Here is an 18,105-nt window from a genome sequence, read left to right as displayed (position 1 = left end):
TTCTCGCTCCTCTCAGTTGGCGCATTATTATACACGGTACAAAGAAAGTGCCGCCGTTTGAGTACTCGCGGAAAAAGGGGTGAAAGAGAGAGAGAGAGAGAAAAGGGTGGGAAGAGAAAGGGGTGGGTGGGTGAAAGAGACGACAGGTGTCTGTTCTAGGGCGGAATTTGCGATCTCACCGCCTCCCTCGAATTGGAATAATAATTGTTCGGGTTCCAGGGGAATTGCTCAAATTGAAGGGGTTGAGCGAGGCCTCGGAAGCTTCTGAGGGATCCGTCGAGCGTCTTGAGGGACGAGGAGGCAGATTGCAGGATAGAAGGGAGAGAAGGAAGAAAGAAGGGTCTAAGATCGGCTCAATTCCTGCTCGCGTTGGTTATGACGGCCAAGTCGGGGGGGTCCGGAAACGAAGGGTCCGAGTAATTAGCCCCGTCTTATCTCGGGGCCCGTAATCGGCGAAATTCGAAACACCAGCACCGTATCAATGGAAATTTCGCGAGCCTGTTCGTTCGCCGGAGATGATGCGATAGTGCGTTACAGTTTGCCGGTGGTGAGGTACTCCTCCTTCCCTAATTCAACCGCGAGTGAGGTGTGAAGTTCCGGTGCGGGATTTCGCAACATGTCGTCGTCAATCACGTCCTCCCCAAACAACACCGACCGCTGCACCTGGCATCAGGGATTCTCGTCGAGGAGATCCTGGATCACCATTCCCTGCCTTACGCTCTTCATCTTTTTCGCCATCATGCCGCAAGGTCAGTTCACGTCTCTTACATCTCACTTGTCGTACGAGCGGTCGGAATATTTGGAATATAACTCTAATGAATTATTTTACTGTAAACATTGCCGCAGCGAACGTTTCGCCCTCTTTTTCGCATGCGCGTCCACCTGCGCTCCTTTGTACTTTGTTATTATTATTGTTGTCATTATTATTTCTTTCCCTTTTTTCTTTTTTTTACTTTTTTTTTCTATCGTGGAAGGATTATCTTGTCCGGAAGTACCGATTTTTCACGATTAAAATCACCCAGTCGTCTATCGCTTTGCGAATGTTTATTTAGGATCCGATTCGTATGAGATTTTTTGTTGTTCTATTTGCGATCCCGTTTTTCGCCATGAATTTTTTCATCCGTGGTCCATGGAAGTGAGTTAGCTGTGAGTCAATTTTGACAAATGGTATGGAAAGACAATTGATACGATAATGTTGTTATTTTTTTAAAGTAAGGTCTACACCAACGAGAACGGAAATCTGTTATCGGATTCGAGCTATCGCTATCTTTCGGCAAAATAACCCAAAGATCCCTAACTGTATAAATTTTAATTTCCAGTGTGCTTGCCGCTGCGGCAAAATACTCGACGTAAAATGTCGTTGGTAAAAAAGCTTCCGGTTGATTTGAATATTGTTTAAAAATGTGAATAACTTTGTCCATTAAAAAAGTGAGCATAATTTTTATTTCGCAGAAGATAAGTGTCGGTAATTATCGTAAGACTATTTTCAGAAAGCCCGAAACCACAATCACGAATCACTCGGGTTTTAGCTACGATGTACAAAAAGCTTGCCCGACGAGCCTCGCCACTTGGCGTTTAAAAATTATATTATTTTTATTCAAACGCGCACTCGAGTCGCAAACCTCGGTGTGTGGCTCAGACGTCACCGGAGGGTTGACGCGAATCCCGAAAATTATTCCACCGAGCGCATACGCATAAAGCGCGTCTTGTAAGCCGAAGCTTTTGGACGCGCGGTAACTGGAAAGTAAACACTCTTCTGGTGACGTCCTTGTATATTACCTCAATTACCTCGTCCTCATTGACCCTAGCCACCGCCTTTTACTCCTCGAGCATACCCGAGGATCCAACGGTGCGTAATGCCCCGGGGAAACAAAGAGGGGAAAAAAATACCGCATTGTTACGGGTAATGCTGATGGGAGAACCATCCGGACTTCCTCCCTTACATCCGCTCCCCTCTTGCAGCCGCACCGCAGAAAATATGCAAAAATCTTGCCATCATTTCCACGGGTGAAGTGAAATTTTATTCAAACAAGTATCGCGACGCTCGAAAGGTTCGAAAATTAAGCTGTGGAGAAGGAGCGATACTTTCGACGTGAAAGCGCGGCTACGGAATATCGCGTTGAGGCTAAATCGGCAACAGCGTATCGCAAATCCTCTGCTTGCCGACTTCCCGTGTAAGAGAACGAGGTCCCGGAAGGTTTCTGGCGTCACGCCGGGACGTTACGGGATATTCGCGTGGGCCGGTCAACGGGGAGTCGTTTCTTTCAATTATTTCGCTAGCCAGTGGGGATTTCTCGCCATAAAGAAGGCCTACGCGACGAGACCCGAGAGGCGGGAAGACCGGCGATCCCGATAACGCGAACCGGCCTTCCCACTTTTTTCATTCAATATTTTATCAGCTCCGTCGAGGCCGTTCGCGAGTTGCCGCCAGATACGGAAAGAAAATTCAGCTCCGATTATACCCGCGTCCTTCCTCCTGTCCACCCATCCACCCACTCGATATTACGATCCGAACCGCTCGCCCGCAGGATTATACGTGCTTCCGCTTTCAATACCTGATCGCCCGGGAAAAACCTGGAAACAAACCGCACGGGCAATTCCACCTACCGCAGGTGTATACACCTGCACAACGGACATTTCGAATCATATACTCGGTTTGAGTCCGAGTCTGCCGCACTATCGAGCGGATAATTGAGTGGGTACTAGAATTGAATTGCGACGCGGAATAACGAGGCAAGTCACGGAGACACTCGACCCGCTCGTGCGGATTTTTAGCGATCTCCGCTTTAAGCCGAAGGTGATCGATGCGTCGATCAATCGAGTCCGGGAAATCTAATCGAACACGGTGAAAATTAATCGACTAATCCATTGTTTAGTTTTTTTTTTTGAAACTGTGCGTACGAAACCAAAATTTCCTAAATTTCGGCATGCAGTCTCAACAGCGGAAAAGTTTTTTCATAATTTCCAGTTTTATTCAAAACATTTTTTTATTTCAGGTGACAATACTCGCTTGTCTTTCGCTTGTTATATCAAACGGGTATCTTGGTAAGTAGGACAACGATGATCATTTATACTCTAATCACACGAATCGATATCGTATTGCAAAATTGAGTAACGAGTAAAAGCCAAAAACCGATTGTGAGGAATAATACCGAGACGTCCGATTGATCGTGTTTGAAAAGTAGTCGATTATTTTTGGTCACTCTTACCGAGATTGTACAAATTCCACCGAATCATGGTCCCGACGCGAATCCTCAAACGCATGGTTGAAAAACGATTTGCGGAATTGAGTATTAGCGCGAAATGTTTTTCCGCGGGTAAAACCGACGTTTAATTAGAGCCTCGCGACGGTTGGCGGGAGGCGAAAAACACCCGAGAGCGAAGCTTTTTGACGATTCTGCAACGCGATTAACTGCGCGGGGTGGCTGGCGGGAGAAGAAGTACATAAATCCCGTGCTCCTCTCCTCCGTTTGACAATTGGTGAATGGAGTTTTCCTCGGGAACCTCTTTCGAGCCTTTTAACGGAGACTCGCGGTCTTTATCCGTCGACTAGCCCACTTTGCGGGTCAGCCGGGCGAGGCATCTCGCCAAAATTGTTGCTTCAACGACTCTTTACCCTTCGCCGAGTCCCGCGCCTCTCGGCCCGAGAAACGGGGGCCGCTCGAGGGGCTGCAAAAAGAAATTACAGGCACACCGCGGTCGGTAGTGCTTGGCGCCAACGACGCCGGGTGCCGAAGAAGCGATTCGCGAGCGAAACGGCGTCTGCAGGCAAGGAGGATTATCTCCGTAAATCAGAGATAAATTAAGATGGCGTATCGCCGCGGCAAAAGTTCTACGAATCGCGAGACCCAATTATCGCTTGCGAGCGCGATTCTGGTTATTTGCCGATTGTGAGCCACTGTTTCCTGCTTTTCGGCGGACACAATCTCAGTCGCTTCTCCTTACCTCTACCCTCCCTGAGGCAGGGCCTCGCAGTTACGACGCGAGACGCCGCGACGTCGAGGGCATTGCTGTTTTATAATTAGGCCCGCCGGCACGGGCGACGCGTTTCTCTCTCCTAATTACCCTTCCAACAATCTAGCAGGTATAGTCGCTCGTTGACGCTGGCTTTATTCACTTACCGCACCCGCGTGCCCTTTTCCATCCAACGCGGCACGATTCTCCGACTCCCCGTCCAGCGGGGTCGCGCAACCTTACCCTTCCACCTTCTCGTTTGACAGCTTACGCGACGTCCTGCTACCGCAGCGAGACAAGTATAAACGTCGAAAGGGTAATTGACCGGCAAGAGCGGCGGCGCATCGATCCTTAACAATCCTAACGAACGATCAAAATTTCTTCGCTCTTTCGTCTCGCGGGTGCGCTTCGAAAAAATTGTGTTACCAGCAAGGGGCGTAGGAGGGGGAAACTCAAAAGTTCCGCTAACCGTTGCTTGGTTCGTAATGTCTCGCAACGGGTTGTCCTCGAACAAGGCTCTCGTACCGAAACATCGAGTGTCGCCCCACCGACTCCGTCCTCGTTTCTTCTTCGACCCTTTCTCACCCCCTCGCTTTCCCACTCGCCTCTTTTTTCTATCCTCCCTCCGGCGACGACGGGACGAATTCTACCTACGTACCGCGAGGCCACTCGAAATCAAAACCCTGGGCTGCCTGCGCTGCAACCTTCCAGGCGAGCTTTACTCGAGAGCAGAGGCTGGCTCTTCGCGCATTTCGTAATAGGCGGATGTACGGAACGTGACTAGATCTCTTGATCCGTCAAAGGAATCGGTGATGCGAAAGAAAATTTTGCCGGCAAGGGCCATCCCCGGGTGATACGGTATAATGACCGAAACTCACGGAGCACGGTGGGGAGAAAAACTCGACGCTTTATTTTTCAACTCGCAGACAGTCTCGCTGTGACAGGGATTTTAAAAATAAAAACAAACAGAGCTTTTCGTCGATCATGAAATTGTATTGTTCGCCCATCAGAGCGATTCCGAATGTACAAATAACAAAAAGTGTTCTTTTCGTTCGACCCGCCTCCGCTTTAACTGTCCCCTCATTTTGCGCCTCCACTTTACCTCTCATTGTAGTCGATTCCGATTACGGTGGGAAATGATCCTCTTCTTATTCTTCCGACAACTCCGCACCGAATTACACCCAACTTGTGAACAAAGGACGCTGTGTAATTTGGAAAATGTTGGAAAAGTATAAGCAATCCGTCTCCCGGTGTATCTTCGTTAGCCTTCCTTAACAAGTAGGACAGTTTTACCGGAAGGACATTACTGCCGTTATCACTGAAATATCAAAAATCCGTCCAAATAACGTTGTCGACAATGAGGAAGTTTGAAAGGCATGACTACAGGTGGATATGATTTGTCAAGTGACACGACGTTATCTCGGACGAATAAAATCTCCAAAGACGAATCAGCCTGGAAATTATTGAATTCACAAGTCTCACCAGCTTCGGGTTGAAATCGTAACGACTTTCAACCGTCTCGAATCTCACAAAAACAAAGAACGTTTAGCCGATATCAACTCGTCAGATTTGTTGGCCGACTTTGCCGAGCTGACGTACCTCCGTGCCAATAATCCAGAGTTGTTTAACACGACGAGTGCCGCTCCCTCATCTCGGCTACTTTGGCTAGGCAGCAGCAGCAGCAGCAGCAGCATTCACCAACCCTCCGTGTACCCAGAGAGCCGGGCGTCTTGCACTTGACGAAGAGAATCAATACGCTGAACCTCTTCGAAAGTCCCAACTTCCAACTCCCCATCCTCGGGACTCTTCAAGTGCCACGCCGTGTTTACCGAGCGGGTCTCCTCCGACATAAAACATGCATCGCGTTCTCCCGAATCTGCAACATCGCTATACGTGTCGAAGAGTCGCGATTTCTGGCGTTCTTCCAGAAGGCGCGAGTGATGGACGGGAGATCAGCGAAGGTTAAATGTCCGAGCAAGACGCGACGAATCGACGATATTCAATTACAAATGTTGTTGCAGTTGCAAACGCACATATTTTTCTCGAATAACAACAACAACAACAATAATAATAATAATAATAATAATAATAATAATAATAATACGTTGCATCGATTGTACGCAAGATAAATTTTTAACGTTGAACACGACGTGTTTTGATATTTATATACATATATATACATATAATGTAAACATTTTGCGAACGTTGTCATTCACTTGCGATATTTCTACGCGATGTGCCGTCCGGCAACTGGTTGTGCGTACTTGTGTGGGTACGTACGTACATGGATCGCGTCGTGGCCTTGCAAAGGTACACAAACCACGGGCATGGCTGATTGGTGGACGCGCTTGCGCCCCTAGACGACCCTCGAAGGGTGGAACGTGGGCCGGATCGAATGTGGAGCAGTGTGCCGGCATCATTCTGACTTTCAGACCCTCCTCCCGCCCTCCCTTCCACCCTGCCATCCTGCCATTCTGCCCTTATACCCTTACGCGTAAGTCTGCGCCGAAAAACCGCCCCCGCGCATCGATCCTACAAGAGAGTAACGGCGTGTCTGACCAAACCGCTGATCTGCACTACTTAAGGAGGGGGAGGCACAGCTTGGACGGCCTGTAATAATACCTGTTTTTCAGAGTTTTCTTTAAAGATACCGAAAACACTTGGAGCAATTTCAGTTCGAGGGCTTTATTACTTACAGTTTCGAGGGCATATTCGAATTTTTGCATTGACATTAATAACAAAATGGCGGCATGGAGCATACAAGTAGCGAACGACTCCGAACTCGATGACTCTTGGGGTGGCGTATCTTCTGACATCGCTGTCCAGCTTGCAACGAATGGAAATTTCTTTTTTTGAGTTAAGAACAGCTTTTTGGTTTCAAGCTCGTCGTTCAAATGTTGATAAAAGAAAAAATTTTCAAATATATACAATAAAAAAATTTGTGCGTAAAATTTTGGGTTTGAAATTGAAAGCATGGTCGTTCGCTACTTATAAGCGCCATGCCGTCATTTTGTTATTAATCTCAACGAAGAAATTCCAAAATATTCTTCAAACTATAAATAATGATACTCCCCCCATTAAAACGCTCGCACGATTTTCGATCCGGTAATTGGTTACCCCGAACGAACGCTGCTTTCTTTAATCCTGCGGACAGTTGGCGAGGCAATCTCAAGGTAGTGTACGTAAAACTTGACGGGAGTTGCGGTGAATTGAAAATTTTTCACCACGCCATCCTCGCCCGCTCGACTTGTTTTCGGCAGCAAGGGCAGGCGGCGAAGGGGGTGAATCGAGTCGGCGGGTCGACACCGGGGGACGTTCGGAATTCCTCGGCGAGTCTCCCGTATTTTTGTTTCCCTTTATTTATTTATCTTTCATCTCATCTTAAAATTCCTCCACTCACGTTTCCGGTCGACGTGATGTACACATAGAGTATCGGGGGGTGCGCGAGCGGCGTCCCGCCAGGAGGGACGGATAAATTCATTTCCAAAGCTACGACCCGTGAATATCGGCCTTGCTTCGGGAACTTTGACAAAGAACCAAACCGAGAAGCCGCGTCCTCCGTCGACGTCGGTTTATACATATAATATCGATTCTGACCCTCGGCAACATTCGTTTCTGATTCTCCTCTCCTTCTTCTTCTCACTCGAGGATATCGCCCGAGCAGGAATCGTATCGCGTACAGTTACAACACGCATCGCGTATCACCGGTGTTACTCCCTCCCTCCCTCCCTCCCTCTTACCATCCCCCCCCCCCCCTGCGGTCCTCGTCGCGCGCTCGCGCGGTACTTAAAAGAAATAATTAGACGCGGGAGGAAAACAAAGAGGCAAGGTCAAAATTCGGCACTCTCGCCTTCCGCGTTCGCGATGCTCAAGGATCCTGAGAGGTTCGCCGAGTGCGAGCGAGCGGCAACCGCAGGACCGTCGTCGGCTTGACATCCTTCGCTCGAGGTCGCGGAAAATCGGGAAAGGTCGGAGAGAAGGGCAGGGAAGGGTAGGCCAGGGTATAGAGAGAGGAGGGGAGAGGAAAGGGAGTGGGGGATGGGGGAAGGTAGGGAGGCGCGAAGGTTATGTCTCTGAGAGCGCCGAGGCCCGGGGAGAGAATGCAGCGAGGATCGAACGAACGAGGCGGAAGCTGAATGGGCTCGGAGTGTGACTGACGGTTTGCGCCGTGGGACGAGGATAGACGGAGATCGGGAGAGGGAGAGGGAGAGGCAGAGTGGGAGGGAGGGAGCTCCAGACTCGGAGCGAGAAAATTTTCGGGGGTGCCTGTTGCTATGACGACCACCCGGGGCCTTCGGGCGGGCTGTTCGGCATCCCGTCCCGCAGCAGAGGATACCTACCCGTCGCCATGAGCGTCTCGACCACGCTCTTCACTCTCACTGCAACTTTACAGAGACGTCCAGGCTCCGCTGCAGCCACCTACGCTCGGCGAGTTGCAGGAAATCCACCCGATTCTCCTTCGTCCAGAGCATTGTCGGCCAGGAGTAGCGGGCGGATTAGAAGATAGCCAGGAAAACTGCCCGAAAGTTACAAAACACTTGGACGGCGCTTGACAATTTTCAAATACCTGTAATCTGTACCCTCGTTATAAAACCATGTTCGTTTTTGTTCGATCAGGTCTGGTTTTTGTGTTGCGGCTACTGTACCGGTGAAAATTGAACGTTTGTCGCGTTGACTCACCATTTTTGATTCAGGGTGTTTTGTTACTTTATTCTGACTAACTAACCGGTACCTGTAGTAAGTAACAAAACACCCCGAATCAGAAGAGGTAAGTCCAAACGATAAACATTCAATTTTACTAGTGTAATAGTTGCAACGCAAAAACTAGCAACAAAACTTTGTTAATCAGCGCACCGTGACACTATACGTAACCTAGCTTTTGTTCATAAGAACTGTATTTTTTGAGAAATTAAAAAAATCATGTCACAATAAAACTATTCGTATATAAAATATTCTAATATCATTTCTATTCTACTGAACCCTCTTTCAAACATAACCGGTTAAAAGTATTCACGTTCATCCACAAAAAGTCAATTTTTGTCGACTAGTGAAACCTTTGAAATCAGTCTCCGACGAAACTTCCGTCGCGTGAATGTAAAAAATGAAAAAAAAATAAAAAACCAGTTCCGATTAAAAACAACGCGGCCACTCGCCCGAGCGAACCGTTGTCCCGTACCTCATCGGGGGAAAAGTCTGACCCGTGTACTCTCTCCGACAGCTGCAGCTTGAAACTCGAGGGGGGTGGTTAGAGGTATGTCGTGGACCGCAGGACTATACCGGGGATAATCTCGGTGGACCGACGGAGTCCTGCAACTGGTACGGACAGACCGCGGAAGAGCGACGACGACCTGTAACGAGTATTCGGCTTGTCTAAGTGCACGACGCTGCACGGAGGCAGGAGATGCAGGGATCGATAGACGGATAGATGGAAAGGACGGAGTAGTCGGGGGTGGGGTGGGGTGGGGAGGTAACCGAGCGTTTTCAATTTGCTTCCAATTTACCAGCCACCCCCGGCTTCGAGGCGCGCCTGTGTTTGAATTCGTCAAAGTTTTTCACCCGAGCACGGTATTCCTGCAGAGCTTCCGCGGGAGGCGCGGACTCGGGTTTCGGGAATCGATGTGACCAATCGTAGGTTGGTCTGTAAGCCCGAGGCGTTTAATAGCGGAGAACCCAGGCGTCGCGACGCCTCTCGCCGAACGGTCGGAGCGTAAAGCGGCCGAAAAAAGCTCTCAAAGGACGCGTCGCGACGCGGCGACGGCGCGCCGAAAATCACCGGCACTGTGCCTGCGAGCGGCGTGCGCGAAAAGAAAAGGGGACGACGGTGCCAAAGAGGATGATGGGACCCGGGCCGCGGACACTCGATTCGATATTTTACCACCTTCGGCACGCCGGCGCTATTCTTCGATGCTAACGAGGCCGATAAGACCGAGCAGCCTCCTCGACTGAGCCTCGCTCCTCGCTGATAAAAACCGCGAAAACCCCTCGTTATCCTTGCACACCGGTACGCGAGTCCTTTGCGACGTTGCTTCGATCGTGTATGCTCGATCAGCGATCCGTGATCCGCGGACGTATACTGTACGTATACGTGTACGTTACAGGCGTAATGTACGTACGGAGACCTCGTTCGAAGACTCGGTTATACACGTACCTGGTTCATTTTAGAGTTTCGGGAGCACTCGTCTACTCGGACAATAAAACACCGAACAAACCGAGGACCGTGTGTTTGACTTGCGGCCGTGTTTGCGGACTCTGGAAACTCCGGTCGGCCTGCAGCTGCTCCGATTTCCTCGAAGCCCATCCTCGGCTCTCGGCGGACGGATCCCGTCGCGATCATCCTCCGGGTCTGACCCGCGAGGCCGTCCAAGTCCGTGTAACGAGTACAAAACAGCGTATCAGGTGTCGGAGGACATCGATCGGAAAAGGGACGCTTCGGCCCTGATCGCCTTTCAGGCTGAAAATCACTTTGAATAACGACAGTTTGTCAGATTCACTCCGGTCTTGTGCTTCTACGGACACGCGTGTCGGTGTGGGTATAATATACGCCGATGTCGGAGTTCGTCGATGCGAGGGTTGAATTTCAACCTCGACGAATGGGGCAGGTATTTATCGCTCGAATATACGGGATCCGACAGGCGGGTTTGCCGGCTGCATGCATGCATGCCGGGTACTTTTCAGGGCGTGCATATCACTGGGGTGGGTCGGACAGACGGCGCGAGGGATGCCAGCTCGAATAGCGAGGGAAAAATAGCGAGGTTTTTCGACTTCCAGAGCTGTTGAACAACCCGTTGACCCCTTTCCGAAACGTACAACTATATACGACTCCGGAAATGCCGAAGAAACATCGCGAGGGCTGCGGATCCTCGACGCTGTCATCTTTTCCTCTCTCTCTCTCTCTCTCTCTCTCTCTCTCTCTCTCTTTCTCTGAGTTTTGCCTTTCGTCTTTGTGTCCTTTCTTTTTTTCTTTTTGCTAGCAAACGCTCCGTGAGTGATTGAAAAGAGGGAAACATTTTAGGTTGGAGGAAAAAAAAAGAAGTAAAATTAATCTACCCGATACCTGCAAGACGACAACCCCTGGCGGCGACTGTCCGCGAGAAGTGCGAGAGAGGGAGAGAGAGAGAGAGAGAGAGAGAGAGAGAGAGAGAGAGACAGAGAGAGAGTTACGTCGCAGAAGGTATGCGAGCGTAGCTTCGTTGGCTGGATCAATGGAGCCCTCGTAGCCTCGCCCGTCGACGTCGCCGTGCAGCTCGAAACTCGTGGGAATGAAGGACGGTGTTCCCCATGACGCCCGGGTTATAAGGGGTGCACAAGCTGTTGGCGAGGAATGGTCGATCAGAGGGTGACGGCGGTGGTGGCTCGGGAAGCGAATAATCGGAGAGCCGTCGTTCGATTTACTTCTCGACTTTGAAGGACTCGGGCACGATCGGACAAGGGATGCGGGGAGTCGAAGCTCGCTAACGATGCGTCGCTCTTATGTTTCAGAGGGTCGGGGTGGCTACCACGAGAAACGGCTGCTGAACCACCTCCTGGCGAACTACAACACCCTGGAGCGTCCCGTGGCGAACGAGAGCGAGCCCTTGGAGGTGAAGTTCGGCCTGACGCTGCAGCAGATCATCGACGTGGTAAGTCGGCGCGTGATCGATAAGCCAGGGTCGTCTTATCGTGTCCGAGCGTCGCTCCGATAACCTAGTCGATCCGGATGAGGGACCTCGGAAGCAACTTTGTCACTTATTCTCACGGGGGCGGTTCGTGGGGGGATTAATTATTATCGCCCCTACGAAGGGTCCCGGACTTTTCAAACTTCAAATGCTATCGCGGCAGGCTCCTACCTCCGCGCGAACAATGTCGAGCGCAGTCTTTCGGTCCCCTGCTTTCCGAAGATCTCGTTGAATCGGTGAGAGATTAACATCGGGGGTGGGGAATCGGTAAATTTCACCTTCCTCGAAATTAGGGACGCCCTGCGAACATCCCCGCAGACTGACTCGTCTTTCCGGACGAGGAAAAGGATGTGGAGTTGGAGGGGTGAAGGTGGGGGGGGGGGGGGGGGGGGGGGGAGAGGCGAGGGAGGTTCGTCGGCTGGGGGGGGGTGTAATTACCGCACGTCCGCACGCGCACACGTGATCGCTAATTAAATCGGAGGCGAACCGCGGAATCCGGATTAGGTGGGTGCCCCTGCAGGATGCGGAAGCGCGCGTCACAGGGTGAGAGCCACGAATTCCGCATAATTTCGTCATTTTCTCAATCAGCTGGGGTGTTTAAAACCCGTCGCGTCGGTGCGGGACGAACCTCCGACGCAAATCCCAAATCCCCCCCAGGGGGGGGGGGGGGGGAGGGGCACACATGCATATCACGATGACTGACCATGGAGCCATGGTTTTGACTGATGAACTTTATTATCCGTTTTCTTTTTCCTTTCCTGCGTATAGGACGAAAAGAACCAAATTCTGACTACGAACGCGTGGTTGAACCTGGTAAGTGAGCGTTCCCGGTTTTGTCGCCTTGCCTTCGTAAGCGCCCTCTCGGACTCCCTGATTTCACGCATTTTTTCATGGTTAATAACAAGGCTTCTCGATCGTCGGGGAATGAATTAGCTTCGTACGCAATCGGTTGATATCACGTAAGATAGAGCGAGAGAGAGAGAGATAAAGAGAAAAAACACGTGGTACTTTGTAAAATTCGTTGCCAGAATTTTTTTTGCAACGTCGTTCAACTGCTGGCAGGTGTTTAATCGATGTTAATTTATTGTCATCCCTGTTGTTGTTGTTGTTGTTGTTGTTGTTGTTGTTGCTGTTGTTATTGTTGTTGTTGATGATATTATATCGTTGTTGTGGTTGTCGTTTTTGTTGCTCTTGTTATTGTTGCTGCTGCTGTTGTTGTCGTCGTTGCCATCATCGTCATCGTCATTGAAAGGCCTTACAAAATTGTCTGTTTATTAATTTCGAACCGCGTGATAAATTACCTCGATTACGCTATGATATGTGTATATACGTGTGTAAAACTGATCTACGATTGGGGTAATTTCCGACAAGTGATCAGAGTGTCGGAATCATTCGGTCGTGAATTTTAATACAAAGAGTATGAGAGGGCGCAAGGAGGCAGGTTTGCCGAATCCGGCGATTCGTTCGTTCGTCGATTCGAAAATAAATATATGTATATTATCTATACAAGAGATCATCAATCACTCGCGTTGCTCGTACATACGTATATATATATATATATATATATATATATATATATATATATATATATATATATATATATATTTGTTAATTATACCAACATATATTGTTATACCTGTGATGCGAACGAATTTACGGTTTTTTTTTTTAACTTTTCATTTCTATAATTTTTCTTTTCTTTTTTTTTTCTTGTTGTTGGTTCTTACGCACACACACACACACACACACATATATATATATATATATATATATGTATATAATAACAACGCTTGATCGTTATGTTATTACGTATACCATATGAATGTGCGCATTGACAAAACTATAAAATGAATTTTATTTAACTTTTGTGTAATTTGGTGTAAATCGCACGTGACCTTCGCCCGCCCAGCGTACATATATTCATATATCGTTATAAACGTAACCGAATATTACATGCTCGACCTTTATCGTATATAATTACATCGCTCGCAACACGTTACACATCCCCTTAATATATGTATACCTACCTCTTGTTATATATATATATATATATAATAATAGTATATATATATATAATTTATACACGTATTTCGTAAATTATGTGTTCAAGTAAGGTTATACGTGTTATGTGTGTACACCGTTGCCACCACTGCGATTATAACGAGAGCTTTGAATTCGGTCCTCTGAAAATTTACAAACGCGAGCCAAGCTCGGAGGAGCGATTGAAATTGATAAATTTGTACCATCGGTTATAGAGCCGTTGTACAGACCATTCCCCCTGATCGTCCCGCACTTATAACAACACAGGTCTACATCCGAAAAACTGCACAGGTTTTTTTCTATTATACCGTTTCTTATAGATTGTCACTTACCGAGACCGGAAAAAATACTCAAAAAGCTCCATCACGTCAGGTTTTCTTGTAAAATTCGTGTTTGTAGTTTCATTTGGTGCGAAACTCCCGTTTTACTCGAAATCTGGTATCCTGTTCTTGATTCGAAAAATCCTATGCAAGAGTGATTTCTTACTTTCACATAATGTGTATTAGAGTGAGACTTGAAAATAAATACAAACAGGGAAAGAGAAAATGGAAAGCGGGAGCGTGTTCGGAGGAGCATAAAAGAGGAGAAGACAATGTCTTATAGGCAAAAAGAACGAACATGGAATGTTGAATAAATTTCTAGAAATCGTTCGTTTAATTTTACAGGAAATACCGTTCAGTTCGTTGTAATAAAATGGTGGTGTTTTCATTATTGTTATGCTTCTTTTATGCCATGCAGACGCCTTGTATTTTGCATGAATACTGTACGTGATGGAGGGAAACGGAAGTACCATTTGCGGATTCAGCACACTCGAAAACATAATACTAACCAAAAACATGCCGTGGAGCTGAAAGAAAAAAATCTTTTCACAGACCTGTGCAATGTATATTGTCTTACAGACATAGGTACACGTACGTGGAACATGTGAAATATCCAAGAAGGATCAAAGCCTCGATTCGTTCCCTGATTAAAAATCTCGTAAATTACAATTTGTCAAAATCCGACAATTTCTAAGACTGGGAAACGGGCAGGGGGAATCAGGAGGGGCGGGTTCGGGGCTTACGGCAGGAAGTCGAGTGCGAATGAGTGAAAAAAAGGAAAGTGAGAGAGAGAGAGAGAGAGAGAGAGAGAGAGAGAGAGAGAGACGTGCAAGGGGCGGGAGGGGGGTGGACAGGGGGAAGGATATCGAAAAAATTTCTAAAAAGTAAACGACAAATTTCACCGAATCCATTTCGGAGTGTAGATAAGATGCCCGATGCAGGACGACGTGTCCCAACATGCCGCGGCCTCTACCAAAAAATAACAATAACAGTAAAAGTGATAACGATACGTAGACGTGCCCTCAGAGATGCTCTATCGATATCTCAAATATCTCTCATCACGGAGAAGGTTATAGGTATACTAATACTAATAAGCCGCAGGTCCCTTGGCAAACTGCATCGAAACTCTCCCGTTTCTATTTTGTTTTGTTTGTCTTATATATCAATCGATCGATCGACCGCATCGCGAATGAATGATACACACGTGAAACTACGCTACCGCTACCACTTCCGGTCAATCCGCTCGAAAACTACTCCGTCGCAACGATCGCTACTACCGCTACTACTTCTTCAATTCTTCTTCTTCTTCCTACCCGTACCGTAAAAAGGACGAGAAGAATCAACTACTCGTTACCAATATATGGCTGTCCCTGGTAAGTCGCATTATCAACATTTGTAGTTAAACAGAATCGAGAGAGAACAAGAAAAAAAAAAAATAAAAAAATAAAAAATTGAATAACCGTATATACGTAATGAAGTACAGAAAAACAATAACAGAAAGAAAGAAAGAAAACGCAAACTTAACGCACTGTAACCTATCAGTATCTAACGATAAGCAATGAAACAAACGCGTCATCATACAGGACACGTAATGCATCCGATTATAGGCACACATCGCAGTTTACGCACATTTACGAAAATAGACAAATACATCTGTGTATATATATATATATATATATATATATATATATATGTATATATATACACACGCGCGGCAGTAGTGACTCACGCACACATATAGCTGTATTATTGTACTCTTGTTGTTATTATTTATACAATAATAATAATAACAACAACAAAAATTAATTATTATTGCTATAATTCTGTCCTGTCTTTGCATACATAGATAGGTACACGATACCGCATATTACGTATAATAGCTACAACTGTGACGTTACTGGGATGAAAGAATTAATCCTTGCCTCTGTTATTACCGCAATTAGCGTGATCTTGTTATCAAATACCTGTGTGCTACTTTTGTATATTTATCACCTATGTACTTACCGCTGTACCTGCCTATCGTATATATCACCTATGTACATACCTTTATCGAACTACGTTGGTATTATACTTATTACTTACTACCGTTACTCCTGCAGCTATTAATCCCTGTTATATTGTATCGTACTTTAAATCGTAATTAACATCATCTATTTACCATCCTTTGCTCATTACGTACGTGTACACCTTCCCTGTAATGAAGTCTGTACACCGTAATATCATCTGCGTAGAGCTGTAATCTGAGTGATGTACGTAGCTGTGACTTGATGCAATTTGGTATATTGATATAACATAGGTATACGCACGCACACGCGCACACACACACACACACACACACACGCGCGCGCACACTTGCGGAAGATTGAGAAATCACCGCGTAATTTCTTTGTAACGAAAACCCCGTAGTCGTGTATATATTAATATGTATACCTTGTACTTGTATCATCTATAGTCTATGATCTGTTCCCACAACTCATCGCACACGAGATTAATTACCGTATACATGTATATACACACATTTGTATAGGTAGATAAGCAAACGCACACAGGTGTATCTTATAAATTTACGCAATCACATCCCTGTGTAGTCAGCATCTTTAGTACACCGCCTAGTCGTCCCTGTATATTATACATATATATACGGCAGTCTTGCCTCACGATTTAATATTGTAATAAAATAGCTCATATCGTGCATTTGGTATTGCGTCCATCTGTTATTCAATCTCTATACTTGTTGTACACCGGCAAATAATCACGTACCGTGTACGTACTGTACGAACATCGCGATCAGCTGCGGAGATACGTTGCTTGAAACGCGCGAGTATCGTCGATGATCAGGTTCCTTTTTCAAAGCCAAGTTCATCCCCTCGAGTCACGGTGGCAAGCATTCAAATTATCGTTGTTAGAATCGAATTGTCGCTGATTACGAATCTGAGGACAGATTTCGAAAATTCGAGACGGCGAATGCGATCAACGACCCCGAAAACCGCTGCATAGAGTTTTTTGACCGGATTTGATGAAATTCGGAATTTTCGTCCGCCATGCCGGATCCGCGATCTTGAATTATTGATATCCGGTTTCAGATTCGTAATCAGCGACTCGAAAAAAGCAAAGAATACCATCTTGTTGCAAAATTTGACTCCGCGCAACAACGCGCGACTCAAAGTTTTAAAAATTGCAGCGATCTCGATCCGTGTCGAATAACGATCGTCGACGATACGAATCGTTACGTGTAACGAATGACGCGTATCACGTGACGCGCGCGTGTAAATTCCATCGGTATTTGACTATTCAGCATCGCGGCAACCGGAGGCCGTTGCCCATATCGCTTGCATAGAGGAGGAAATAATTCATAGACGCGTCAGCCAGTTTGCCGACGCCCACGCGGTTAAGGAAGATAGCCGCATACGTTAGGTATAATATCCGCAATGTACATACATGCATACGTACGCGGTTGGCGGGAAACCCCGGAACTCCGAGACCCGGTCGACGTTAATAAACAAGGCAACGACTAGCCGGGAAAAATCAACTAGTCGAATGAATTTTACAGAGGCGGGGAAAAATTAGCGGTAAATAACGATGCCTACTCGCGTGGATGCGGATGGAAATTAATCCCGGAGCTGTTCGGCACTGATTTTCCAATCACGGAAATCATCGTTAATCCCGGATGATCGCGTCAATTTCCGCGATCACCTTCGGGCGGTTCGATTCCGTCGGCTGTTTCAGGACCTGCCAACCTGCCGGCCTAGTCGCCACTGACGGAGTGAATTTCGCCGGATTTACGCACCTCGATTGGCGGTAGTCGGAGCCAGCGGTTCGGTCAGCCGATCTCGAACCGCAACGTGATTCGACGCCAATTGAACCGAAACACTTTTTACGCCGCACGGCAAAGGGACGGATATTCGAACGCCTTTATGAACGGCTCATCGGCTCGGAAGTCGCATCGAATCTATCGTCGTTGGACCGACTTTGCCTTTCGTAATTCGTTTCGTTTTCATCCCCCTCCACCCTTAAAACCGCGTCATTTTATATCCCACTGCGTATTGTCCGCCTCGGGATAATGTCTTCAACCCCCCCCCCCCCAGTCGATATGATTCTGACCAAACGATATTATTCTAACTCCGCTTTCTCTTCCG

The 18,105-nt window shown here is 47.3% G+C and overlaps 1 protein-coding gene across 5 annotated transcripts in view; it reads left to right on the top strand.

Annotated features, from left to right (window-relative positions):
• Positions 1-18,105, top strand: part of LOC124308718 (neuronal acetylcholine receptor subunit alpha-7) — a 63,802-nt gene that overhangs the window by 1,129 nt on the left and 44,568 nt on the right. For all 5 annotated transcript variants that reach the window (XM_046771689.1, XM_046771687.1, XM_046771688.1 and 2 more), the window contains exons 2-4: positions 220-749; positions 11,434-11,573; positions 12,378-12,422. In XM_046771689.1, the coding sequence (XP_046627645.1) occupies positions 617-749; positions 11,434-11,573; positions 12,378-12,422 (318 nt within the window). In that variant the 5' untranslated portion in view covers positions 220-616. The remainder of the gene's footprint in view (positions 1-219; positions 750-11,433; positions 11,574-12,377; positions 12,423-18,105) is intronic.

This window comes from Neodiprion virginianus, chromosome 7 (assembly GCF_021901495.1).
Source record: "Neodiprion virginianus isolate iyNeoVirg1 chromosome 7, iyNeoVirg1.1, whole genome shotgun sequence".
Classification (NCBI taxonomy): domain Eukaryota; kingdom Metazoa; phylum Arthropoda; class Insecta; order Hymenoptera; family Diprionidae; genus Neodiprion; species Neodiprion virginianus.
The sequence above is the reverse complement of the archived record's forward strand: the minus strand, read 5'-3'. Positions and strand labels throughout refer to the sequence as shown.